The sequence below is a fragment of the Hippocampus comes genome, unplaced genomic scaffold (genome assembly GCF_001891065.2).
Source record: "Hippocampus comes isolate QL1 unplaced genomic scaffold, H_comes_QL1_v1.1 scaffold174, whole genome shotgun sequence".
Taxonomy (NCBI): Eukaryota; Metazoa; Chordata; class Actinopteri; order Syngnathiformes; family Syngnathidae; genus Hippocampus; species Hippocampus comes.
The window spans coordinates 4246705-4273986 of record NW_017805983.1 but is presented as its reverse complement, the minus strand read 5'-3'; the positions used below and the strand labels follow the sequence as shown (position 1 = coordinate 4273986).

General features: G+C 43.5%; 1 protein-coding gene across 2 annotated transcripts in view; it reads right to left on the bottom strand.

Moving 5' to 3' along the window:
* lgr6 (leucine-rich repeat containing G protein-coupled receptor 6) overlaps nt 1–26325 on the bottom strand; it is a 35629-nt gene extending 9304 nt beyond the window's left edge. For both annotated transcript variants that reach the window (XR_002170715.1, XM_019891572.1), the window contains exons 1-6: nt 25717–26325; nt 12061–12132; nt 6450–6521; nt 3386–3457; nt 781–996; nt 601–672 (exon numbers count right to left, since the gene is read on the bottom strand). Coding sequence is in view for 1 of the 2 variants with exons in the window: in XM_019891572.1 (XP_019747131.1) it covers nt 601–672; nt 781–996; nt 3386–3457; nt 6450–6521; nt 12061–12132; nt 25717–25937 (725 nt within the window). In the remaining variant the exon portion in view is untranslated. The remainder of the gene's footprint in view (nt 1–600; nt 673–780; nt 997–3385; nt 3458–6449; nt 6522–12060; nt 12133–25716) is intronic.
* Nucleotides 26326–27282: the final 957 nt, after the last annotated feature.

Sequence of the window (27282 nt, the reverse complement as noted above, 5' to 3'; positions counted from 1 at the left end):
TGCTTCCCTCTCCTCCCCCCCCCCCCCCCCCGCCCCCCTTCTCTTTAAGATCGTACTTTTCTGCACCTTGCATATTTGTGTGTTTGCTTCTCCCTTCCCGAATGTATCGGAGAGAATTTTGACTTCTGCATCCCTCAATGATGTAATAAAATAGCAACCTTTATTCCAACACCTGACAATTTAATTTAATGGTCCTTTCTTTTTTTGGCATGCTTAGCCCTAAGATTTAAGAATACCTCAGAACACAAAACAACGTTAAGACACGCAATGGAAGTAGATCAAAGTGAGGGTGTATTTCAGAAAGTTTTGCTGCGGTAATAAATCAATGTGGTTGCTGTAAACTCTTACCATAATGACTTTATGGTGATACTTGCTAATGCGTGATTTTCATGGGAATGTTTGCAGAAACCGTGCAAGCACTTCATCTTGGTCTCCGGGGTTAGATTTGTGCATCGGTAAACTATGTATTATAACCACGCGTGAGTGTTGCGCAGCCAGGAGAGCAAAAAAATTGGGAGAATGCATCTTTTGGGGTAAATGAATGCACCATTCTCATGCAGTCATTCTGGCGCATGCCTCTGAATTGTGTGAGATACTCACAGAGTCTCCAGACTATGTAAACCTTCAAAACATCTCATTCCCATGATCTGGATCCAGTTGTTATGGAGATGTCTAGGTAAAGGCCACAAGTGTTTTTTAGCGAATCTGACCTTCTGGTCTCTTAGACAAACTGCATACATCGCCACCTCAATCCACCCAACCAATGCATTTCGTACTCACAGTACAACAAGTGCAGAGAGGTTGGCAAATGCATAATCTGGAATATGCGTGATCTGGTTGAGGGCCAGGGTCATGGCCTGAAGGGAGTGTAGAGCATCCAGGGCAACGACTGGGATTTCTGTCAGGGAATTGTCATCCAGCCACAGGTGTCTGAGAGCAGGAACCCCTCTGAAGGCGCCAGCAGGAACTTCAGACAGGAGGTTGGCATCCAGACGCCTGTGGGGTTAGAAGATGAATCTTGTGGTGATGTGTTGTGGTATTAAAACGCTGCGGCTTCCAGGAGTATAACTTTGAGAATTATGAATGGTTCATTCTGCTTTTATCTCAAGCACTTGTCTTTTCGTCTGTGCAAAAAGAAAAAAAAAACATGTTTAGCTTCACCAGTACGGGCCTGTACAGTAGCTATTCTGAATAGCGTGTTTGTTATTAATACCTCGGTGTCCTGGGAAATTTAACAAGAAGGGAGTGTCAAAAGCCTTACAATCTTCCTTCTGACTTTCTTTCACGCTTGGAATTTGCTGTTACCATCACATCCTGGCAAGCCATGAGTGAGACACAAACATTGTTCACTTTCCAGTGATTCATTTATTGAACTGGGCACACACAAGCATTCGGTCTTTCATCCCTTCAAGCCAACTAAACCTAACAAACCTTTGTCCTCCTCTCGGTGTCCTCAAAGCATTGGTATGAGTGTGACATAAACAGCCAGGAAATCTAGTAATGTGCATGCACTGTCCAGGCTGATGTAATGGATGGTCCCCTCGGGGGCAAAGATGAGAATCCAAGGCCACATCCGCATTCTGTTCTTCTTTTGGCCCTTCACACGTTCATTGTTCTTCATGTAGTTACATGTCTACATCGAAGAAGCCACTGTTGACTAGTCAACTCACAGATGAACATTTGGTTATTTTATGAACTATGATTCTTTGGAGTCTTGTGCTGCAGCTCCTGCTGTGCCTCCTCACCCGTTCGAGGCTTCGCCAAAACCAACAGAAACGTCAAAGTCAAATCTGAAATTAAAAACTGAATTCTGGGCTTTGCTCCCCGCGGGCATTTGCCACCGGGAGAGGCAACTGTATACGCTGGCTCTCAATGCTCTCACGTGATCATCATATTATTTTCTACTTCCTAAGAGAGCTTTTTTTTAATGCCTATTTTTTTGTGCTTAACATCGTCCCCCGACATCATGTGTGGACATTGTCCTTGACCCAAATCGCCAGATGAAAGCTGCGGAAGACCCTACAACTTTCCGGACTGCTCTCCAGGGCAAAATAAATGTTCCTCGGAGTGGACCTGCCAGGTCTCCCTCCAGAAGGTCTAGTAAGAACCAGGAATGTTTCACAGAAACCAATAAAGCAGCAGCTATTTCCTGTCTATTACATCAAAGTCTGAAGTCTGATTATGGGAACGGGAAGGAGAACATTCCCTTACACAATCCAGGAGTTGTGCCGACTTATCTGAATTCTCCAGACCTGTTCACTGGTGCCTATAGCACAATCTAATTATGATGTTCTTTTTCCTTTACTTTCTTTGACCTCACTTACTTTGATATATGAGGACGTGTTTTTCTTCATGTTTTTAGTTCTGTGGAGACAAGATAATTCTTGTTTGAGATCAAGTGATCATTTGTTTTGGATGAAAGGCTTTTTGTGCTGTGATGCCGTGCTTTCTTGTGTTTCACGTCACTGAGAGATGCCGGCAAGCTTTACTTTCCAAAGCCTTTTCGCCTTAATCTTTCTATGCTGGGCTTATCATTACTTATAATGACAAGGTACTGGGTCTCTACGCAGGGGCTCATTGTGTACGCGTGTTTTCTCGACTTGAAGCCATCTCTAAGGGGCGTAATTGTTCAAAGACCACACACACACACACACACACACACACACACACACACACACACACACACACACACGGTTGACTTTGAACACATTGGTGTTGCATATTGAAGGCAAAGACAGTAAAAGAAATTTTTGACACGGAGCAACAAAAGCTCCGGCACGTAAGCAGGTGGATGGCTTCCAACAACTTCACCAATCTCCAATGAGGAAAAATGGCTTTGTGTGCTAGAATGCATGAATTATTCACGTGGGAAGAAGGCAGGTGGAGTTTGTCCGTGATAAAATATTAAGATTGACGGATCAGGTCGAGGAGTTACAGATGAGCTCCACATGCACACACCCCAAAGCATACATGCTGGCACACATACATTGACCCCACAGATGAGACAATTAAGCCACCAAACACTCATTAGCAAACCAAGCGGGATAGCAGTGTGGGTGGTGCAAGAAGAGTGGAAGAGGAAGAGTGGGGGAATTAATGGAAAATGAGGTGGTTTCACAGCTCATTGGAGATGTTCTCCCTGGCCTGCAGTGTCTGCTGTTTGCCTCATGGCTTCCAGATGCTACCATGAAGTGTGTTTGCACAGCCAGGAGAGTCAGACAGCTCTGTGCTGAATGCAGAGGCTCTTTTGGCGATATTAGACGACGGTCTGCAATGTGTCACCGGTACTGTACAGCTGAGATATGCGCGGGTGGGGATCGGAGCAGTTTTCATTTCCTGCTGAGTGAGAGGTGAGTATAGATGCGCATGCGTATGTTGGACTCACAGTGAAAGCAGGTTTGGTAGGTCCCACGGAGCATCATGGGGAAGTCTTTCAAGGTGATTGTTCTGTAGCATTCTGAACGGAACAAAATAAAGGCATCAGTGACATTCGAAAAGGATCAGCAAATGGTGAGGGCACCTGAGGCCACAAATAATTCCAAAGTGATTGGAATCTGACCCCTAATAGGAAAAGGTCAGTGTAGGTAGAGGAAAAGAGACGCTCCTTGGGTGGGCTGTTGATGTCATTCTCAGAAGAAAAGAGCAAGGAAGGAAATGGGGGGCAAGCAATTGAACACTCTACTTCCCCTCCTGCTCTCTGTTTCTCCTTTCCGTTGAGGTTACTTTGGCTCAGCCTTGCAAGCCCAGGCCCGTGGCATTGCTTGTCTTATTGATGTACCAGAAAAGCAGTGTGGTAGTGAAGTTGCATGGTCGCAATACCGTTATTGAATTGATTGATTCCTGGAGCAATAAGATTAACGTTTAGTTGTTTTTTTTGTTGTTGTTGTTTAGGTAATAAAAAAAAAAAAAATTGCGATGACCAAAGAACAAGAACTGTATTTCAATGTACAGTAGGACATCTGTACATATGTCACTGTCCTAGCTGCCTAAGCATAAATTTTAATCCCCCTCTTCATGCTTACGTCTGAGTACACAATTTACGATTTTTATGTTTGAGCAGCAGTTCTTAACAGTGATAAATGTTAACTATCGAACCAATGAATCCAACGACCTGTATGAGCACATCAAGCTCATATCTGTAACTGGTTGCGATGCTGAAATTATTATCTCGCAATGACAGTGTTCATAATGTGACTCATGTTCGCTACAAGCTAATTTTGAATGGAAACCAACAACTACAGTTGTCTACCGAGTAGTGATACATTGTTTCCCCCATATACACCATTAAGGTAAGACACTGAATTCAGTCTTATGGTTTTGAAGTTCCTTTGTATGTCACGACTGTACTGTGTGCGAGTTGGTGTGTATACATGTGTACCAAATGTGTGTTTGTGAAATGAAAAGACTCCATTACCAGCAAACTTTGCAGTTTATTACACAGGGTCAGCCATGCATTTTACTTTGAAACAGCTCAATAAAGCTAATGTATTCAGGAAGGAAGCTAAACTACTCTGAGGTCACATCCATATTTGGCTTGCAGTCATGTATGAGCACTTGTTTCCTTTCCAAGGGATTCAAGTAGTGTTAATTTTTTCTCAGGGTGTCGGTAGATCCTTAAAAATGACACTCAATTCAAAATCTGACATTTAAAGATCTTTATCAAGAACTGTGTTGAACAGTTGGCAAGTCATGGGTTCATGTCGTTTCGTATACCGTATAAGGTAGAGTTTGGTAGATTTAATTAATAAAAGCTCCTACCTGCAATCCCCTGGAAAAATGGTTCACACTTGATCATATTCAATTTTGCTTAAACAATTTTAAGAAAACATTTCGCGAATGGGATGTCATAAATGTTATCGAAGTCTAAAGTATTAAATCTGGTTTCTGTCATGATCCTGTCCTGTTTATTTTGTTTTTTTTCGGTATCCAGCTGGAGAGTAGGCATTCACTCACGGGGCGCACCTGTCCCGAATCTGGTCTTTTTACTAATCTCCTTTAAAAGCCATGCCACGCCGACAACTGCCTGTCGGATTATGATGCATTGCTCACGACTCTGTCCTCAAGTACTGTACTTCAATTCTCTAGACATTCTCTGTATTTTTTTCCCCCTCGTAGCCTTTTCCGAGTACCGGTAATTCATTGTATTTTTCTTGTTAGGTATTCTTGGTTTATGTTCTTTGCGTATTGGATTCTCTTGTCCTTTGAGTTGATATTTTTCTTGCTCTTTGCCTTTTACAAGCGCTTTTCATTTGGTCTTGCCTTTTCCTGGTTCTTTGTTATTAGCATCCTTCCTTGTGGTTTTATCGGTCTTGCATTTTTATGAATAAATATACTTTTGTTCAAAGCATTCCGGACACCTGACAGATTCCTTAAACATGCAGATACCTGTGTTCTTCTATACTGTGTTGTTGGACTGAATTGGTTGGCAAGATCATCAAACCCACAGGAAGCTACATTTTATGAGTCCTTTTCCCCTACCTATTCTGCGTACTTTTTCTCCCCTCAGGACATTGAATTACTTGCACCTGGACTCTCTGGGAACCAGAAGCAAGTGCATTAATGAGAGTGTTTACAGGCACACTGATAAATACTGTATTGATATCTATATAGGCATAGATCGATGTCTCTCTCTCTCTCTCTCTCTCTCTCTCTCTCTCTCTGACTAGTATGAACAGCATGCATAGAAATAGTGTGATGGTGTCTTTTCTGTCACCTTGTTGTAGTCATGGTGGGTGGCATGACCAGGAGGTCCTTGTAACACATTTTAAACTCTCTGTGAGTGACATTTACAGGAATGGAAGAAGTTTATTAAATCTTGACGGAGCAGTTTAACGATGCACTGACCTGCGTATACTATACTATTGAAGAGAACAATCCCGCCTCAAATGTTTGATACACCAACACACCAGCATGGCAAGAAGATTGAAGCCATAAAATTAATTTGGAAAGGTGGAAGAAGTTACTCCCAAAATGTTGAAGGTTGTGAATACCCTGGCTCGTGCGGCCTAACGTAGACCTCCACCGATTCCCACAGAGATTCGCCTTGTCCAATACCCACTAAAAGTGCTCACATTTTATTATCTTCTGCCCTCCCACTTCTGTCTGGCTGTACTATATGTTTTATCGCTGCTGTGCACGTTTTTCTAATTTGTCATTTGTAGTATTTGCGGCAAGCGTAAAAATTAAAATTGATGGTGGCTTCTCGGTCCCTTGTTGTAATCATGGTGGGTGGCGGGACTCCTTGCAGTACACCTGTGAAGGTGTTTGACTTCCAAAAAAAAAAAACGCAGTCATTAATTGAACCGTGGTGGGGCATTTCATGACGCACAGACCTGTGTATAGTAGTCAAGCTGAGAACACACTCGAAATACTTGATACAAAAGCCAAGCAGCATGGCAAGAAGACTGAAGCCATAAAATTCCTGTGGAAATGAGGAAGGAATTACTCACAAAACTTTCAGGTTGTGGAGACCCTGGAGAGCATGACCTGAAATATACCTCAGCTGATTCCCAGAGATTCGCCTGGAGGTCAAAATAGAGATCAGAAAAGTGAGAGCAAAATTAAGTGCAGGGATATACAGTACATCAAAGTTTACGAGTCTCATAAGAAAATGCTGCCTTTTGCTTCGTTCTGGACTTGTGGCTGAAGGGATCGAGCGCTGCCATTACTTCATCTCAGTGCTTTGGGGTGAGTGTTGGGGCAGTATGCAAATAATATTCGATTCATTTCAATGTGGTTGCTGTTGGCCCGAGCGCGCACTGGAACCTTAAGCAATCAAAAGGGGGAACTGATGAGTGCCGATTGTCTGATTTGAATAAAACTTAGCTTAGCTCAGTAAGTGCTCAAACTAAATATTGGCTTGTCTTCCTGTGCGGATGTTTATATATGTGTGCGTGCGCATGTATGGGTGTGCGCGTGTGTCGTAAGGTGTATCCTTTTCTTATTTTTTCTTTTTTTTTCTGTGCACATGTGTGTTGTGTGACAGCTTGTGCTATTTTCCATGTCCTTGATTTAAATTGGGCTCAGTCTAAGGAGCCTTGAGGATAGCATGGGAGAAAAACCACACGCATTCATACAAGCAATCCAATCAGCTTGTTTATCAAACACAGCACCTAATGGTCATTTGTGAGCGTGGATAAGATGTCCAAATAAATAGCATTGAGTCCAGCAGTGTAACTGTCAAGGTCAGAAGCTGCAAGAGCCGTTTAAACACAGATTTGCGCTTCACAGCTTGAGACCACCCACTTTTGTTAAACACACAAGCACACGTTACATGCTACACACTGGCATCCTCCTCCTCCTCCCCCTCCCCCTCCTCCTCCTCCTCCTCCTTCTCCTCGCACTCTTGCTCTTCAGGCAGACGGCCCTGATGTGCAAATTACATCCTGATAGAATATTGGCGGCCCTTCCAAACCACCATCACCACTATCACCCAGATGGTAACAGACAAGGGCTGTGAGCAAACTCTCGCTGACATCTGATATTCCTGTCAAATATGTGTCAGGCAGACTCACTGCGTTGGCAAACCACTCGGCCCCACATGTATCCGCCAATTCTCACACTCTTGAAGTGTGTGTTTATCAGCATGAATCGAGACACAATCTCACATGTAGTTTGATAAGTCATGCCGATAGAAGCGCAGTAAAGACCTCAGGTGCATTGAATGCACAGCATGACTTTGCAAAAAAAAAAATATATATATATATATATATATATATGAGAGAGAGAGAGAGAGAGAGAGAGAGAGAGATCAGTGCAGGTTTTTCAGTACATGATTTATTCATATTGTGCAATGACAGACGATAAAGCCCTTTCTCGGTTTTATTTATTTGCTATTGCTCAAGATGGCCACAAGAGACAATTCCAATAGGCTTTTTATTTTTCATTTATTTGTTTATTTATTTTTTACAGGAGTAACTGTTTCGTTCGAGGCCCCATAAATGAGATCTAAGCCTCTCTCTCTCTGTCCTCAGGCATCTTCCTGCTGAAGTAAAGGATCAGCTCCAGATGCATTGCCGATATATAGTAGTCTGCACTAAAGGCAACATTAAGAACGATCCCTGTAGTCGAGGTTGAAAGGTGGTTTGAGGAAGTCTTTTGCCGATTCTGGAAACACGCAGTTGCAGCCGTTATCGGTAAGATTAGCAAGTATCTCAGCCAACCAGCCTTTCCCCATTAGCTGCAGCTCCGATGCCAAAATTGCATCAGAGTGGAGTTGAGCGCTCATTGGATACTTTATTTGTCAAATGGATTATTACATCAAAAGTAAAGACGGATAGTGAAAATATGTTTTGATGATCTTGATCGACACCATCAAAGCACCCGTAGCTCTCTGTTAACACGGATTTTCCATGACATCAGTCTGTGTATAGATGTGCATATGTGCATATGGCTGAATGTTCCGCACTTTGGCTTTCATAATCATTCTAAATCAATCTCATTCTAATGAAAAGCGACCTTGCTCTTGTCAAAGCATTGTCACAGCTGTTTTTTCTTTTCTTTTAATTTGATTTCAGGATAGTTTGGACTTTTCTTGGCCCTTGCACTGCATGGATAAAAACTCAAATCCAAAACTTCGGAATGGTTCACCACAGTGAAGTGGTTCCTCGATTAAACAAAATAGACCACAATGATTTTGCAATTTTGGATAAACTGTTTGACCTAACCAATGAATCAAGTATTATCACGCCCACCTACCTCAATTTGCTCAATATTAGCGAAGGGGCAACCTCGATATTTCAGTTTGCGTTGAATAGTCTTTCCTTCTTTCTTTAAGCTAATGTCGCAGCAGAGCCAAAAGGACAATATGCTCTCCTGATAAAAGATTGTGGTTTGTAGTGTCTGTAGAAGCACGTAAGATTACATTTTAACACCCTTTATCCATCAACAGAAACTTGATCTCGCCTTCTGTTCAGAGGTCCAGTCTCAGGGTCAACCACTTAATCTGGCATTAACCTCTGGAACTGTCTTCGTTAAATTTAAGTATTGTACAACTGTCAGCAGGAAGTTTATGTGATGTTTATGTAAACAAATGCAAGCAGAAGAATCTAAGGGTCGCCATTGGCAGAATCAAGGAAAAATACAATCGGATCTGGATGCTGTAGTTGTCTTTGTGTGCACCTGGAGGACTACGATGGCCAATACTACAATATAATAACCTTCGTGTTGTGTTCACGGAGCTGTTTTTTTTTTTTTTTTAACTCCGGGTGATAACACTTGTACTCTCATGAATCTTCCTGTCAAACCGGAACATTACATTAAGGCAATTGAGAGAGTGACTGGAGTAGAAACTCAATTCGAATACCTCTTGATGAGATACAAATGTACGCAATAATGCTATCTAGTCAAAACCTTGAGCATCAAATTCAATCTCAATGTTTAGAGATGCAACTTTCTCCTTTAAGGCTCTGTTCCGTTGACAGTTCCTTACAGGTGTTTGAAGTAAAAAGTCATTTCTTGATTTCGTAAAACAACTCCGAAGTATGCCGTAATGAGACGAGTGTGGGATGAGTCAGACCTAAACTTGTACAGAATGTGCTGCAGGCCACTGAACACTCACATTAAAACCACAGATGAAATCGTGATAAATGTCATATGTAATATTATAAGAATAAGCTGCACGCACACAATGATATTGACAGAGATAAAATGTAATATCATACAACCAACTTTGAAAAAGGACCCGGGGCAACTGCTGTATGTGGCTTGAAAGATTTGCACTGCCCCAAAACGCATGTCAAAAACATCAAGGGGGAGTATCTCAAGATTGCATCGACGTGCAATCAGAGTGAATAGTAAATAGCAGTGAAGTGCTTTAACATGAATTGGAATGGAGGTGTGTATACAGAGAGCGTGGGAATGCAAAGATGTAAAGTCAAACATCAAACAATTAATCACACCAGCAGTCACAGCGTGCCTCGTCCTGCCTTCTTCTGGCGCTAGCAGCAAATACGACGCACACACATCAGCTCCTCTCTCGCACCTTGTCCAGGGTTGCTTTTTTTCTTTTTTTGTCTTTGCCGTGTGTATTGGTAAATGCAATGTGTGTATCATGAGCTTCCATGCTTCATCTCTCGGTACAAGAGGTGGGGAGTGTTTTTCCCTTGTACAACAAAATGCGAAGATGTATTTATTTATTTATTTATTTATTTTTATCTCATTGAAAATCAATTGCCTGCGTGTTGAGGTGCAACTGGCGGTGGCACCATTGCGCCTTCACGTTTATGTGCTTGTAATTGGCAGTAGCGAGGACGGGGACGGTATTGTTGGGGATGGAGCATCACTGCCATTGTTGCTGTCATCATGGGACTATTATTGTTGTTAATGGAGCTGTTGTTGTGCCCATTGTGTTCTCGTCCCTCCCCTGGCCACTCAACCTTTCCTAACATTTTTTTTTTCACTTTATCTATCCTCAGGCTCTCCGTACTACAGCTCTCCATTTCAACTCAGACCGACAGAAAGGAAAACTCCTAAAAATGAGTTTTCCCTTGCCTCTGTGCTTGCGCACGTGGGGTTCATTTGGTTTTCTTTTATGAACCAGAACTTATGTTGTCAATTTGTGCACTGCGATTAGCTGGCAGTCAGTTTAGGGTGTACGCCGCCGACCGCCCAAAGACAGCTGGGATGGGCTCCGGCACGCCCGCAACACTCGTGATGTTAAGCGGCTCAGTGGCATGATCTGTCTGTTTTTGTTTTGAGGTCCAGCCGAGCGGCGGACATTTCCATTTAGCTGTGCACCTGTCCTGCATCGCAATCAAACCACTATTGCAGGACTGTCCTGCCGACAAATGACTGTCGGGTAATTCGCTTTGCTCAAGCCATTGTTCGTGTGCTGCGTTGTTCCTGTTCCTCGTTATTTTCTCGACGTTTTCTAGTTGTTGTCATTTAGGTTTTGGTGAGTTATTCTTGGTTTGCAATGGTCCTGAATTGGTTTTCTTGTCCTTTTGTGACAACCTAGTTTCGTTTATACTTTCCTTGCTTTTTGCAAGCACCTTTTGTTTCTCCCGTTTTACGCTGGTGTGTTTACCAGCATCTTTATTTGTACTTTGTCGGCCTAGCGCCACTTTTTCTGGAATAAATATTTGTTTTGTACATTTTATCTGAGTCTGCGTTTTAAGAGTCCACTTCTGTCTGTCACCTACTGGACCCTGACACTCGGATCATGGATGGATGGATGAATCGGTGCTTGGAAATAAAATGGACTTGAATTTTATAAAATAACCTAATTCGTTAATTCCTTTGTTTGAAACAATAAAATAAAAACAATTTAGCTTATTTTACAAAAATATCCAAGAAGTTAACCTCATTTACGAATGCTATGGCCCATCTGTCCGTTTTCCAAATCCAATGTTCCCCTTGACCACAAATGTTTGTTTAGCCCTTCATTGAAAGAAGAAAATGTTTTAAGACAGTGTTTTCCTTCCTTCTATCAAGATTGTCTCAATTTTCCCTTGGGGCTGGTGAAGATGCTATGACACAATTAAAAACTGACAGGGTCTTTTATTTTTTTAAAGTGAGACTTTCTGCTGCTTGGTAATTTACCATTTCACCTCAGGAAATACCGTGTGTGTGTGTGTGTGTGTGTGTGTGTGTGTGTGTGTGTGTGTGTGTGTGTATATATATATATAAAAGAAAGTCTTGAAATGACTTGCTCCAAGTATTCACAATGATGGATGTCTCAATAGCTATAGCAAAACAGTTTTAATGATGCTCGCGTAGCTGTTTTTGCATCAACTCAGACCTATGTGTGTGTGAGCTATGCTTACTGCGCAGCTGGCGGGACAGAAACATTGCATGGGATTTTTGCGGTATGCTTCACGCTACAAGCACAAAATATTCACTCGAAATGAATATCAGGTTCCTTTGAGCAGTCATTCCAGAGCGCGCTAGGTTTTGCTTCAGGAAGTTTCTCAGTAGGAGAGATGAGAGGCAAGCCAGAGCCATCAATCGCTGTCACTGAGGGAAGCGCAGATCAGCCGCTCAGGCTATGACTTCTTTGTCATGTATGAGTTGTGACCATAGGTTATTAACTGCATTTGAGCTGAAGGATTCCCTACTCACAGTTCAGTTAGCAGGTGCAGTCGGTGGAAGGCTCTCGGCTGGATCTCGCTGATGTTATTCATGCTCAGATCCCTAAAGAGAGGAGAGAGAAACAACAGAATGAAAGTATCCATCAACGCGCGGGCTAACTTATCAATGGTCTTTGAAGATTGTCGGGCCGTGTAAATTATATGTTGAGGAGCTGTATTTCAGATGGTGATCAATCATCCATAGTAGGGAGTAAAACACAGAGAGGATCAGAGGTTCGGTGAAGGTTAAAGGAGGAGGAGGAGAGGGAACTGTAGGAACATTTCCCCAGTGAATCGTTGTTGGGCAGCTAATTTCCTCCTCTTCCCAATGACTCTTTCGCTTTTCCAGATGTCTCACTCCAACTTTCCTCTGATCTGACCCCTCAGTCTCTTTTCATAGCTAGCGCCGCCATTCCTCCCACCCCACCCCAAACGAGGCCATGTCATTCAACCTTTCTGCTCACTGCTATAAGGGAGACACGCTCCACCTCTCTGAATCTTTGGCACCCTCAGCAACTTAAGCATTTGTTGGGGGTTGATGTTGACGCAGGTGGGGGGTCACTGGGGTTAGGGAGGGGAACGCTCAGATCCTTCAGTGCAACAGTTTGAAATTATACAGTGACAACGTGTAGGTCAGCGTGTGGAAGAAAACGCTTCTAACCTTGTGCCTCAGTCATGTCGGGCCTTTTGACAAACACCATGCAAAACGGGTTACGTCAGCGCTCTTTGCCTTTATAGTCCACAGAGTCTTGCTTGAATCTTCAAGACGGAGACGCACACTATGCGAGTTTCTTTGTGGCCTTGATGTTAACCATTGTTGATGAAGCCAGACCGCCAGGCGAGCAAGTGTGAACTGCGCTCCAGGAAGCCCCTCAAAAGTTGGGAGCTTTGACTTGTGACTACGCTGGCTGTTTGTTTGTCAAGTGAGCCAAACTTGGCTTGAATGCGTTGTTACACCGGTGTGATCTTTATATTCCCCTGCAGAGGTATGTGGGAAAAAAAATTGATTTATATTCCTATTTCACTAATCTGACAACTCCATACCACCTTGTCAAGGATAAGAGCTAATGTGAAGCAGTCAGTTCCACACTCAGCACTATCACTTTTTTGCAGGTGGGATACATGGGCAGGGGGGTATCTTGCTGTATGATGAGTTTGCAACATTTTGCATAACCTTTGGCCAAGGGGTGTGTTATGTTTGTAATTAAATAGCCTTTTTATAGCTGCTCTGACATTTAATATGTTCCTTATGAACCACCCCACTGCCAGCCACTCCACCCCGGAGCGCAATAGAGCTCAGAGGTGTTCAAGGTGTCACTCAAGGACACCTATGTTGAGTGCAATCAGCTAGTGTTAATCGGAAAAGTAGCTGTTTCTCTAATGACATTGTGTCACACTGCAAAGTAGGCCATTCATCTTCCAATTGCACTAATGGCATTACCATTACTCCGCTCAACTTGGCTGTTACTTATTGATATGCTCCATTCTTATGTTTTAATGAGTCTTTGAAATTTTTGTTTATACTGGAATGGCATAATAGACTTGTGTTAGCAGCTCAGAGTGCAAATGCACATTGACGTGCTGGGGCAATGTGCCATAAAAAGGTAGCAATGATCTGATTAAAAATAAATAAGTAAGTAGTGGAAAGCTGCAAGCCTCCACAAGTGACAGAATTACAAATTATATTAGAAGTGCTTTTCATCTCTCACATGGCAACAACAGGCTCTGCGTCTAACTGATTATAAAAACAGTTCAAAGTGAAATGGGGCGTATAGAAAATGTGATCAAATTCAATTGTAATTCATGAGTAAAAAGTTGAAATCTTGTTTCAATCGCTCCCATATGGAGATTGAACTCCATCAGAGCCAAAGTCTCGCGCCACACGAGTTCGTTCCCCTCCGTAGTCGCTCTTATCAACAATTGACATATTTATTAATTGCATTTCTAATTACTTCTTACTAAAAAATGTTCTCTATAAGCATACCAGACATTCTATTTAACCCATAGTGTGGGACTGGTCTCCCCTTGCAATAACAACACCCCGGCGATGTCATGTTACATGTTTGTCTTGTGTTTTACTTTTCTTTTTTTCTGTAAAGCCCCACTCAGCGATTTGAAAATGAATGCAACAAAGTCAACTTGTTCTTGATTTCCCGTAGCAACGACAAATAAGCAATAACAACGTGACCGGCCTCTCTTATAAATGATACAGACATCCAAGTTATATGCCAACACACCTTAATCGTAACATGAGATGATAAATATATAATTGATTTGCTTTGCTACATTTCAACAACAGTAAAGCTACGCACGCGCAACACGCATAGACTTGACTCCGCTTCTGAGGATGCACCGACAGATGAAGACAACTCTCCATTATCTGTTCCTGATTAAAGAAGCCATAAACAAACGTCACGCAAAAAGTCCATAACGGCGACTTCGCTCTGACAGAATAAACAAGCCGCAATGGGGAAAATGTTTTAAGATAAAGACACAACGGTGAGTCAGAGGGAAAGGTTGAGTGTGGCTCAGTTTGTTCTGCTCTCCAACGAGCTCGCTGGGAAGCCAGAGAGAGACACGGAGACATTTCTCCTCCACAGGCCAAGGCCTCTGCTGACAACTTGACATATCGTTGGAAGGCGCTGCGCTATGGCTTGTTTTTAAAATCAAATAACAGCTGTGGCTTTTTTAAACCATGATAATTATGATTGATGACTACCACATGTGCATTGTTTCGGCTGGCGCTGCAGCGTGCAGACACTTTCAGCGCGAGTAAACGGCCGCAACAGAAAACAGAAAAAGAGCTCGATTATTTTGCAGCTTCGGCAATGTACGAAGGAGTCCGACAATTAGAACGCGTGGCTTCTCGATTCCAATTTGATGGGATTCTTGTGTGAGACTCCATGTGTAGGTGTAGCTTGGACAATATTATTGCTGTTTGTTGGAGGCTGGGGTCCGTGTGGTGAGATGCCTGTCATTCATTTTCACACCTCCTGCAATATTGTTTTCCACCGAGCCTGCAGATGCGGTTGGTAAAATTGCAGGTTAAACTCCACCAAATCATACATGGAAAATATTGCTATGTGGATCTGTGTGTGTTTAAACACGAGATGTCAAAACTTTTGTGCATATCTTCATTAGCTGCTGCTTAAAATATTGCATCCACTCACTTATGGCGGCTGCCATCTTAGTGTTTGACGTGCAGGGCTTTTTCACGGAACATGACGGCCACCTTACGTTGATGAATGTTTAATGCTTATTCCAATACAGCAATATCAATCAGAGTACTGCCCCGGTGGTCCAGTTAGCGCGTTGACTTTGCAGTGCAGAGGTCATGGGTTCAATCCCCGCTCCGGCCTCCCTGTGTGGAGTTTGCATGTTCTCCCCGGGCCTGCGTGGGTTTTCTCTGGGTACTCTGGTTTCCTACCACATTCCAAAAACATACATGGCAGGCTGATTGAACACTCCAAATTGTCCCTAGGTGTGAGTGTGAGCATGGATGGTTGTTCGTCTCTGTGTGCCCTGCTATTGGCTGGCAACCGGTTCAGGGTGTCCCCCGCCTACTGCCCGAAGACGGCTGGGATAAACTCCAGCACCCCCCGCGACCCTTGGATAAAGTGGATCAGAAAATGAATGAATAATCAGAGTACTGTTTTTTGACTCTTGTACTGGTACATAGAATGTATTTTTGCAAAGACCGTAAATAAATAAGGTTTAGTTGGACACTTTTTTTTTCTTCATTTTTCTTGTGAATATTTTGAAGGTTGCCTTTTCCTGCATTCGGAGCATCATGCCAAAAAAAAAAAAAAAGATTTATTCCTTTAGGTTAATACATTTTTCATTTCGCAGAGGCACACAGGAAATATCAGCCCCTCAGATCTCTGCCTAAGGTTGAATGATGTTCTGAAGACAAGGAGACACTTGCTCATCCCGTCACAAACTGTTGAATGACTGTCAAAAGCTGTCATCTGATGTCTCACTGTTTAAGTATCAATCGAGGCCAATAGTACTGTGAAAGAGGACACGCGATCCATTCTGATATTCACATAAACAATGCCATGTGATATGCACTGTTGTTCGGTCTGTGTGTGCACGCAGGTACGTGTTCTGGATATTTGAAGACTTTGCAAAGTGATTTGTTGGGTAACTGTGGCAAGGTGTTTGTCTTGAGGGTGAAATTTACATTCATCTCCCCGGGCCCTCTGTTCCTTTATCTTGTGCCGCTTCTCTTCCCATCTCTGCTTCAAATTTCAGCCCGAGCGTGGAGTTACGTAAGGCGGTTGTTACAATTGTGTGATTTATCATATTTCCGTTTTTGCCGTCAGCAGAACCACTGAAGTATGTTATCATTCCTGTGATCAAAGGCCTCTCTGTGTGCGGGTGTGAATGTGCCCATAGCTCCTTTGTGGACAGTCTCAAGCTGGTGGCCGTCCTTGACAAGTATGATGATTTAGCGCAACAAAACAACTGATCACGCCATATGAAAGACGGCCAGACTCATGCTGGGAACTTCACCTGAGCTACATCCGCCAGCACTACAATTAGAAATGTTGCAGAGTGCAGGACAGACCACCCTGGTGGGTGAATACACTCTCAGATTGGATCAGCAGGCAGGTGTTTGCCTTGCTTCAGTTGTGAAATGTGTCAGGCAGACAAAGCTGGCCAAGAATGAGGAGGCAAGACCTGAGAGTCGGTTTGATTGGGGGTCAGACGTGTTCCCTCCCACAAAGGAGCAAACGCGCTTTTCTATCTGTGCTAATCTAGCAAAATAGCAAAAGAAAGAAAAGGCCACCCGTGGGCACAAAAACAGGGCCCGTTGTCTCAAATTGAACGATTTAGATAACAATATGATCAATTGCATGCAAATATGTCCGAATTGCAGAATAGATGATATTTACCTTATAATCATAAACGCCGAGGAAAGAAAGAAATTGGGTAGATCATATCACATCTTGTTTCTTTGCATACAAATATGCTCTCAAATAGCTGTGCGCAGCCTCAGGATGACGTGAGAATTATCTGACGTGAGATTTTGGAAAGTGCTTGAAGCCAATGTCAAGTCACCATGGCCACATCATTGATTTTCTGTTGCCTTTGAGACAAACCGATAAGCAAACAAGTAATTTACATCCGTTGATCCACGACAATTAAAACAAGCACGCATCATAATCATAATCAGGATAACAATAGCTCAGTTCATAAGGACTTTATTTTCTGACTGCAGGGTTCGTAAACTATTGCAGATATTGGGACTGCTTGGTGTAAACACGCCCGTCCGCTTCCTCAGCACTACCGCTGTGCCCTTGAACAAGGCACAAAGCCATGACCTCTTACTTACTTACATGAGTTGAAAACAACACGAAAATTATGTACAGGAATAGTATGGTAACATTTCAAGTAGCTAAAATGACTTTTTTGTTTGTTTTTTGGATTGGATTGGATACAACTTTATTGTCAAGTGTGCCGTATGTGTTTTTTTTTTTCTTTTGTTGTTTGTTTTGACATGCAATATCAACTGTCAGTGCTCTTGGCATTCCTACAAATATGCATGTTGCCCTTGTGCTTGATCTCACGCTTTTAAAACATAACCTGATCCCGTTACGAAAGCCATCCCCTCAGGCCTTCATCTCCTTTATTTCCAAACACACCAGCAAATAAATAAATTACTCCCTTGTCTTTCATCCAACAAAACAGCTCATAATGTCCATCAGATTTGTTCCTTTTAAGGCAGCTTATCTGCAAGGAGCCTTGTGGCCATATCAAATTCTAGTCGAAAGCAAAAAGATCTCTGCCTACAGGCCAGGACTTTTCTTTATTTGCAATGCTTTGAGCCACACCTTGGCTGTCTTTGACTGTCGCCATGACAGTAAGGTCTTCTGTCACATTCAGCCAGTCAGATAGTCTCTGCTTTACCTCTTTTACGCAGTCAAAGCCACAATGAAAGAGGCTCTTTTATCCCACCTAATACGACTGCTAGTCAATGCTAAGGTGCTTGCAGCCTTCAATGGGGCCTAAATGGTTTGTGAGGGTGAGGTCTGTTTGCTTTTTCCCATTTTTTGTTTTGTTAATAGACCAACTACTTTCAGTTCCTCTGGTGCTCACACAAGTTTGCACGCACACGTGCATGTGCGGCCATACATAAAAAGGGCAGGAAGGAGGCTACAATGCTGTCTTTCGCTTCCTCCTTCCTCTAAAGATATTTTCTTTCTCTTCTCGACTTCCTGAGAGGGGTGTGTTGCCCATTGTGTCAGAAGCAACTCTCTTTATCAGGCCTTCTCTTATTCTCTTTTCTGTCTCATTCACGGGCCACAAACAGCAAAAGAGAGGATGAGGAAGTCTTTCACCTGGACAAGAATGTCTACAGGGACGCCTCGGATACAAAAGAGCACAGGAAACAGATAGGGAGGAAGAGAAAAGAAGCGATAAGGCAGAAAGGAGGGATTGTCGTTTTCGGCAGAATGACAGCCGGATGTCCGGGTGGAGAAAGTGGCTGGGTCATGTCATGGGAAACCCGTTCATGCCCTGTGGGAAGTTTTCATTGACTGGTATACTGCGCACAGGGCACATAACACACTTTTATGTCGGCTTCTTGTCCACCCACACATAAGACGGAAGGGGGAGGGGTGAAAGGTCAAGCACTTCAGTAATGGAAAAGGGAAGTGTTGGAACAGTGTGAGCTACATGACATACAACTGCCTCCGACATGTGGACAGGACTGACAGGCAGCTGTTGTGGGTCGGCAAAAAGAGCCTTTGTAGTTCATTAACATTTTCATGGTCTTTACATGACATGTCCAATCTGCTCTTCCTCTCATTTTTGTGTCTTATGAAGCTGTTGACTTCCGAACGATTACAATTTTGCTCCTTTTAAGCAAAGATATCAGGGGGTTATCCCTGATAGGTGGTTCTGTCCGGCACATGTGATGCAGATTCCCAGGTGCAATTTCCGTAATGAAACCTGATTTTGTGTGTGTGTGTGTGTGTGTGTGTGTGTGTGTGTGTGTGTGTGTGTGTGTGTGTGCGTGTGTGTTTTGGTGTTGGACTCAATGGCTTCATTTAGTTGAATGGCAGAAACAGGAGGAGACTTGGATCTAGTTTGAAATCTACTTCTGGCTCACTGCTGCTTTAACGCTTCTCTCACTGATCCGCTTCACTGCTCCATATAGAGCATGTACAATTAAAGGAAATCTTGCCATATAGTACTGAAGACATGTGGCTGCTGTCATTTTGAAGATACTGTATTTAGTTTGGCTCAGTGCCATGAATGTTAAAAGCAGCAATTTAATTTTTTTCCTCCTCCTCCTTTGACATGTCAATTTCATCGCAGTAGCACAATTCCCGGCCGATGGAAAACACACGTGTGGTACGCAGTGGCAGCACTTTGTGATGTGACCATTGTATAGGTGCTTCTATATGATTTAAACTTAGCCTCCAATTTTTTTATTCTTGAAATCATCGCCTTAACCTTTTGTTCGTACATCCCATCCTTCACGTGGCCCGCTTTTGTGCATAGTTGTCTCCAACAAATTGAAAAGTGACAAAAGTCCAGTTTTGAGGGAACAATGTGTTTTGACAGCGAAGGGAAGAGGAAATCTGTATAGTGTATGTAAGACATCCCTCGATCACAATGTGTGGTTGGCGTGGTTTATGGGAGCCTTATTCCACCAATCTTGCTTCCTGTGAACGATGGCCGTATAAATCTTTCACATGAGTAAACTAAACGGTTTGGGTATTTGCAAGAGCGTAAGATTGCGGTTACAGTTTGCCCTCTGCCTATCATGATCCTGTCCTGTTTGCTTAGTTTCCTAAGTCTCCAAATGGAGAGTGGGCGTTTCCTCACGAGCCGCACCTGACATGAATCTGGCCTCATTACCTACTGCCTTTAAAAAGCTATGCCACGCCCACTACTGCTGTCGGAAAATTCACCGGCGCTGTATCTAACTGCTCGGATTCGCTAGATGCTTCATGTTCGTGCCTCAAAGTTTCTCGCCTCGTATTTTCTTTGTTCCACGTGAGTAGTATTTTCGTTTAGAATTATAATCTCGGTTTGTATTGTATGCACTTTGGGTTTTCTTGTCCTTTTACGACAAGCACATTTTGCCAATATTTATCCTTGCCTCTTGCAAGCCTTTTTGGTTTATTTCGCGATTTCCTGCTTTATTGTAACCAGCATCCTTTGTTGTACTTTGTCGGTCTTACGCATTTTTGAATTAATGAAACCTTTTTGTCAATCCTTATTTGAGCCTACGTTTGAAGAATCCAATTCTGTCCGCAGAACCCCGGACTACCGTGACGCTGCCTATTTTAGGAAATGCTGTTCTTTATTGGATACAGGTTGTAAAATGGCCATGAAATCCATTTGATGTGCTATGCAGCCCAAATACCATCTAGAGTTGCAATTGGCCGCTGTACAGCTTACAGGTGTATTTGTTGGAGATCCACGTATGCAGCTAAGGACAGTTTTGAACATTTATTCCCTTGCTGGAGAACACAATGGCATCTCTGTAGTGGAAAAGTGAGAACTACAGATTCATGCAAGCACTCACACGTGCAAACATTCCCATGAATTCCAAGGCCTGCAAAGGGGCAGAATTGGAATCTGGGCCATGTAGGCCTTCTGAATTCTCTCAGTCAGAGGCACCCCTCATCCTCACGTCACAGGCAGCACATTCCAAGCCCCCATATCATACATGTGTCACAGTACTGTGCTTCTAAACATACACGGAGTCACCCAGTAGGTACACTTTTGTCCGTCACGGATCTCTATAGCTGTAGCTTGAGACCAAAGTCCCCAAAACACTGTTGGTCCGATTATATATTACGATCTCAACTATTTTAAAACTACTTACTGCTGGTCGTCAAAAGGTTCCGTCCAATACATTAGTGTGACTATGTAATTCTTAATTTTTTCCTGATAATGTAAGATAAACATAAGATCAAAATAAAATAATGTAGTATGACAGACATTCCAATTATCATTGTTAACATTGACAATTGGGCTTTAAATACAGTATTTTTAAAGATAAGGTGCGAAAACAACAACCAAATATTAGCAGTTACAGTGTTCCAGTTAGAGGGGGCCATTGATTTGAAGGCTTTCTTGTCTTTCTTTAGTGACAAATGGGACTATAAAGAAAAACTGGGCTGAACTTCATGGTGTTTAATTCTTTCAATATTGTTTCAAAGAATAAAGGAAATTGAAATGAATGCATTTAAAAAGAAACTGAAACCAATAAATTTGCCATCTATGGTCTAAGAAACCCCATTTTCCGATCCGCTTCATCCTCACAAGGGTCGCGGGGCATGCTGGAGGCTATCCCAGTTGCAGTAGGCACGGGACACCCTGAACTGGTTGCCAGCCAGTCGCAGGGCACACAGAGACGAACAACCATCCACTCTCACACTCATACTTAGGGACAATTTTGAGTGCCCAATCAACCTGCCATGCATGTTTTTGTATTGTGGGAGGAAACCGGCAGAACCCAGAGAAAAGCCACACAGGTACGAGGATCACATGCAAACCCCACACAGGAAGACCGGAGTCGACTCCTCCGGGATCTCGTTCATTCGGTCACGACCCATAGCTCGTGACCATAGGTAAGGGTAGTTACACAGATCGACCGGTAAATGGAGAGCTAAAACGACAGACCGATACGAAGTCTGTGTAAATAATAAGTAAACGATAATAGAGCATGTTTCCACAGACCAAAAATCACTCAAATTCCAAAAGGGAACTGTTACTTTTGTGTCCATCGTTCCCAACATCCAAAGCTCAGGTGCACACACAATCACCTGATGAAATTGACCTCCCTGTGCCACATCCTCACTTAAGTTCCCATTCAAAATGCCATGTTGCGATTGAGATCTTTTTTTTTTTTTTTTTTTTTTGCCGCAGAGCACACCGTGGTTACTGTCTCTTCTCTGCTTACCACTCCCCTGGAGAAATGTTGTTGTGTCCATTGTGCATCTACCTGCCGTCTGTCCCTGAGAGATATTTAAGAGCTTCCCACATTGATGTCAGGAAACCATAAGCCAGAACACGAACTGCCCACTCCTTTCCAACACCCCCTCAGGCACAAATATCCATTTTCTATCCGACGGAAGTGGCTGTCATGCTCTTTACGGGAATGTATGGGAGAGAAATGAGGAATTACTTCTGCAGATTCTTCATCTTTTCCAGGAAGGAAGAAACAAAAGAAGTGACAGTGAAAGACAGCATAACTTCCCCTTCTTTGTGAGGGCATTCGTTACCCTGTTTGTCTTTTTTGAAATCAGAGTTGCATTATCCTTCCTATCTGATCGTAGGCTTTGCTGTCCATGTAACTCCAGTGCATGGCGTTAAAATTTGGGATGCCTTTTGACTGCATTTTGTTGAGGCATTTTTACAGTACAAAAAAAATAAAACAGCAAAGCGACACTTGTTGCACCTGCCAATAAAGTCCAGCCATATGTCTCGTAAATGAATGTGGTAAATAAAGAAGGGCATTTGGGTGAGCCAAGGGAGGCGTGTGAATGAGTATGGAGGCTACTATACGCAGTTGTCTGGAGCCAGGGAGACTGATGCTGGAGCTGATAGTGAGTCAGAGGTCCCTCCGCTGACAGTTTCCCAAAAAAAAAAAAAAAAAACGCGCACAGACTGCTCTTTCTTCTTTTTGTGTTTGTTTTCTGCAATTCTTGTACCTCGCACAATCCACCCCCATTCACCTCTCTACCTCTCTCTGTCTGTCGCTCCCTCTCCCTTCTTTTTTTTTTTCTATCTGCCTGTCTCAGACATCATGTTTACAGTGTGACCCCGGTCACTCATGATAGGAATCATTCCATCAAGATAATAACAAAATGACACGCACATGACAGTTTCATTTACTGCCACAACATAGCGGGAGGAAGTTGTGTGTGTGTGGGGTGGGGGGGGGGGAAGAAGCATATAAATAGGTGCGTGTGATGTGTGACTCTTTGGCAGCTTTCAAATGGTCTCCAGTCATACTCTAATTTTCACCTCTCTTCTACTCAGGTTTTTCCTTTCATCCTCCTGTTCATTTTATTGTCCTGCTTCATTTCAACTGGCTGGAAAACAATTCCCTCAGCAGGCTGGGTGGTCTTCACGTGCGCTTGCATGTACTCACTCACACACACACACACACACACACACACACACACACACACTATATGGTTTTCATTTGTCTGGTACTGTACTTGCTGCAGTTTCCATTAGAAATTCACCACCAGCATTAAAAAAAAAAGCACCTAATCACTGCTCAATTCCAGTCACAGACAGGCTCCGACGTAGTTACAATCCCTTCCCTGAGGAGAACATTTGATTTTCTGTGGACAAAACTGAGTGAAGTGACATGTTGAGATCGTGCCCAAGTCTCTTTTTTCCTTTTCATCTGATCTGTGCCCCATGAGCAATGTCTTCAAGCTCAACACCTATTAAAGCGCACACAAGGAGACGCATACCCCGAAGCTCTCTCCTCTCATCTCATATCAAAGAAGCTTTTCGCGTCTCACATGACAGCTCATTTCATACATCGCCCCCAGATATGAATTTCATCAGAAATCTCAGCCCGCTCTGCTCGGATTTGCACACGGGCACCATTGAAATACCTCTCCAAGGTCTACCTGCATAATAGGATATTGAAATGATTACAATTAAATCATGCATCTACCTGTTTACCGAGAGCTCGGCCAAGTGTGCAAATAAACACCAGAAAATAGGACGAGGGATTCATTGCTTGATTGGCCTCCGGCATGTACATTTGGGCACACTTTGAAGCGCTCTCTGTTGACATGGTTGTATGATGTCATACACTTTCACAACCTCATGTGGATCAGGTTCGTCATGTGGACCGTTCCCAAGCAAATCCTTGTGACCTGCAAACGCGCAGCATTCTGTACCGGGAGGCTGATCCAAGTTCTGCAGACAGAGCTCACTTGTCACTCTTGTCATCTTTCACAGGCCAATGCAACATGAGAAACTGTACTTTTCTATGCCGTGTTCTTTCCGTCCACTATGTATGCAAATGTGTGACAGGGCGAGCGTGTGTGTGTGTGTGTGTGTGTGTGTGTGTGTGTGTGTGTGTGTTTGCATGGAGTTCAGGCGAAGAGGATGTTTCGCTTGTGTGATTTGATGTTTATCACCAAAGCGAAATGGCAATCTTTGAATCTCGTGCGTGTGTGTGTGTGTGTGCGTGCGTGCGTGCGTGCGTGCGTGCGTGTGTGTGTGTATGTGTGTGTGTGCATGTGTATATCACTTGGCGGCACGCTCCCACTGTCCCCACTTGGCCATCGTGATGTTTTACCTCCTGTAGTAAGCATGTGTGTTGGTGTGACTGTGTGTGGGCGTGTGCGGTTGGTTGCTGAGTTTATTTATCTTGTTCTAAATCACCCCTCAAACTCACTAATTGGTCCAGTTCCAGTGTTAGGTAATGAAGGGAAATGAACAATTACTCTCATGTTTGTAGCGACTGCGCTGCGTTCATGGGTGTATCTTTGGAGGCGTGCGTGTGTGCGGTTCAAGGCATGGAGGAAAGAGTAGTGCACTGAAGGAGTTTCAGGTCAGCGCCGGTGGGTGTGCTTTATTGAGCAATTCCTGAATAGATGTGACCCCGTGGATTCCCAGTCAACGTAAGATATGTGGAAATTGGACTCGACCATCACAGATGTGGACTCAGGCATCATTCACGCAGAGTGATCCAATGGCCTTTTTATGACATCAACTTTTGATCTTTCCTTACCCGTTGCAATTACACCCCACCGCACCACCACTGTAAAACTTGTCCATCCCCGTGTGAGTGACTGCTTCATCACAGTTTCCTGGATTTTACTTCAGTCACCTCAATATCAGTTATCAAGGCATGCCTCTAATCTGTCCTCAGAGGCCTGTGTCGAAAAGCAATTTGAAAGTTCTGGCAGCTGTGGAAGAAAGTCTTTCACGTTCTGTACATCGTCTCTGCTCTCACTTTGACACTCCTGGTGGGAAGCGGCTCCTTTGGCTGCTAATAGTCCTAAAGTTCACGTTATGTCTCATGTCTTTCCAACGCGCGTTTGGGGGGAAAATCTGAACTTTTTCAGAAAGCTTGCCTAATGAGTCATTAATCTCTCGACTAAGAGGACTGACAGAAAACATAGTAGCTCATTCCTGTTCAAGATCAAAGCGCTGACATATTTTGCCAACTGCGCTTGCGGTTTAGAATATCACCTGAATAGTAGAGAACAAATAAGATACACAGTAGTCGTAAGTTTACGGTACACACTGCATATGTGATATTATGTGCAAGCACAGGATATTCACCGTCACATGCACCTTGCCTCAACTGGTCCCCAGTTGGTGCTCAGAAACCCGACCCTGAAGAAAGTGGTCCATTCATCCTTTCCTAGGCGTCAAGACAAACACACTCAACGTTTTTTATCAACAAGCTGCTAATGTCGCCATTCCAGGTGACACCTGCAGCCTAGTGTTGCCTGCTCACACTGACATTTTTCCCCAGAGTGTGCGTCTTTGTGTGTTTAAAACAGTCTGACACACAAGCGCTGCGTTAGAAATTGCAAACATTCGGCCTCAGCAATAACGGACCAGGGCAACGAAAAAAACGGAGGCAGGAAGAGAAGATAACGGAGGAGTGCATTCTTTTCTAGCTTATGTTACTCACAGGTAGGTTGTGAGAGGGCTGATGTCGGTTGGCACGGACGGTAGTCCCAACTCCGAGCAGTCCACCATGATGAAGATAGTGTCCTGTTCGCACTGGCATGGCGACGGGCACAGCGTTGCTGCCGCTCTTTGCCTGTCCTGGATCCGGTCATAAGCCCAGACTCCAGGTGTGGATGCTCCTACTCCGTCCACTATGCAGAGAAAAAGAAGCGCGGCGAGCATGTCGGACTGTCCACCTGTCTGCCTGGACACCTGTAATGCCTCTCCTCTGTGGGCTCACTCTCCTCTGATCCGTCTCTCTGCTGTAGCCGATATGGTTGGGGTGGGAGAGAGAAACAAGCAATCTCTGGGCTTCCTTTGTTTTGTTTTGTTTTGTTAATGATGGATCCTACGCAACGTATGAGACAAGCTTGTTTCTTCGGGAGCTCTGCACTTTCTGCTGTCACAAACTCTTCATCCCATTTATCCTGTCTTGTAGTTCCAACTTTATTTCCTCCCCGCGTGCCCTCTAGTTTCTCATCATTTATCCCCCCCAAAGAAAATGCACACTGTCGTCCCTTTTCTCTCTTGTAAATATATCTCTCTCGTTCTGCCTCCCACTCCTTACCTATTGTAGAAGGAGCGCATGAGTGCCGAACGAGCTCCTCTCATTGGCCCACAATTTAGGGATGGGCTGGAGCATCTCTCGGAGGTGGGAGGGGCCCCTGAGTCCTAAACTCTCCCCTCTCATTCTCCCTTGCTTTGCCTTGTTTTATTTTGCTTGGAAGCTCACTGTGAAGAGAATGGCTGTTTGGGAAAGGGGCACGCAAGCGGGCGGGGACGGGGGGCAATACAGTTTTGGTGTGAGACAACGGGGGACCTTATGAATGGAAGCGAGAGAGCATTTATTGCTGAAAAAAAAGGAGAAAACTTTGGAAGGAGAGGACTGCAGCTTGGGCAGTCTGTTTTGGCTGTTGTGTCACAGTTAGATGACAAAGAACTGTGACTGGAGGAAAGTGCAATTCTGACACTTCAGCGTCCCCCCGCCACTAGAAAGATTAGAATGTGGGGTTTCGTAAGTTGCACCTTCTCGGGTTTCTGCTGCTGGATTGTTGGGATTTTGAACTCATAGAGAGGCCACTCATGTGACAGCAAGTGTTCAAGCACACACAGAAAATGTTGCTAGTGTTGTGTGGAGAGGCGCTTATTAAAAGGGTCATTCCAGAATTAGAGGACATTTTAAGTCCCACCCATGAAATTTTAAATCATCCATCCATCCATTTTCCAAACCACTTATCCTAAATATATCCTTAATTTTTTAGCAGGGTAGAAATAGAGGAAAGCAGTGAATCACATCATATGTTGGTCTTGACATCATCAAACAGTTTTCCAAAAAAATATTGGTAGAGAAAATGTATGTCGGCTCTTCTATTTTTCACATTTTTTTAAATAGAGTTGATTGAATGTCTCACTCTACCTCATGCGACCCTGTTATGCATACGATCAGAGTCAGACAATTGTTTAAAAATAAATAAATCTTGACTTATTTACCAAAGTAAAATTGTCCTCTTGGTGAGCAGTAACAGCT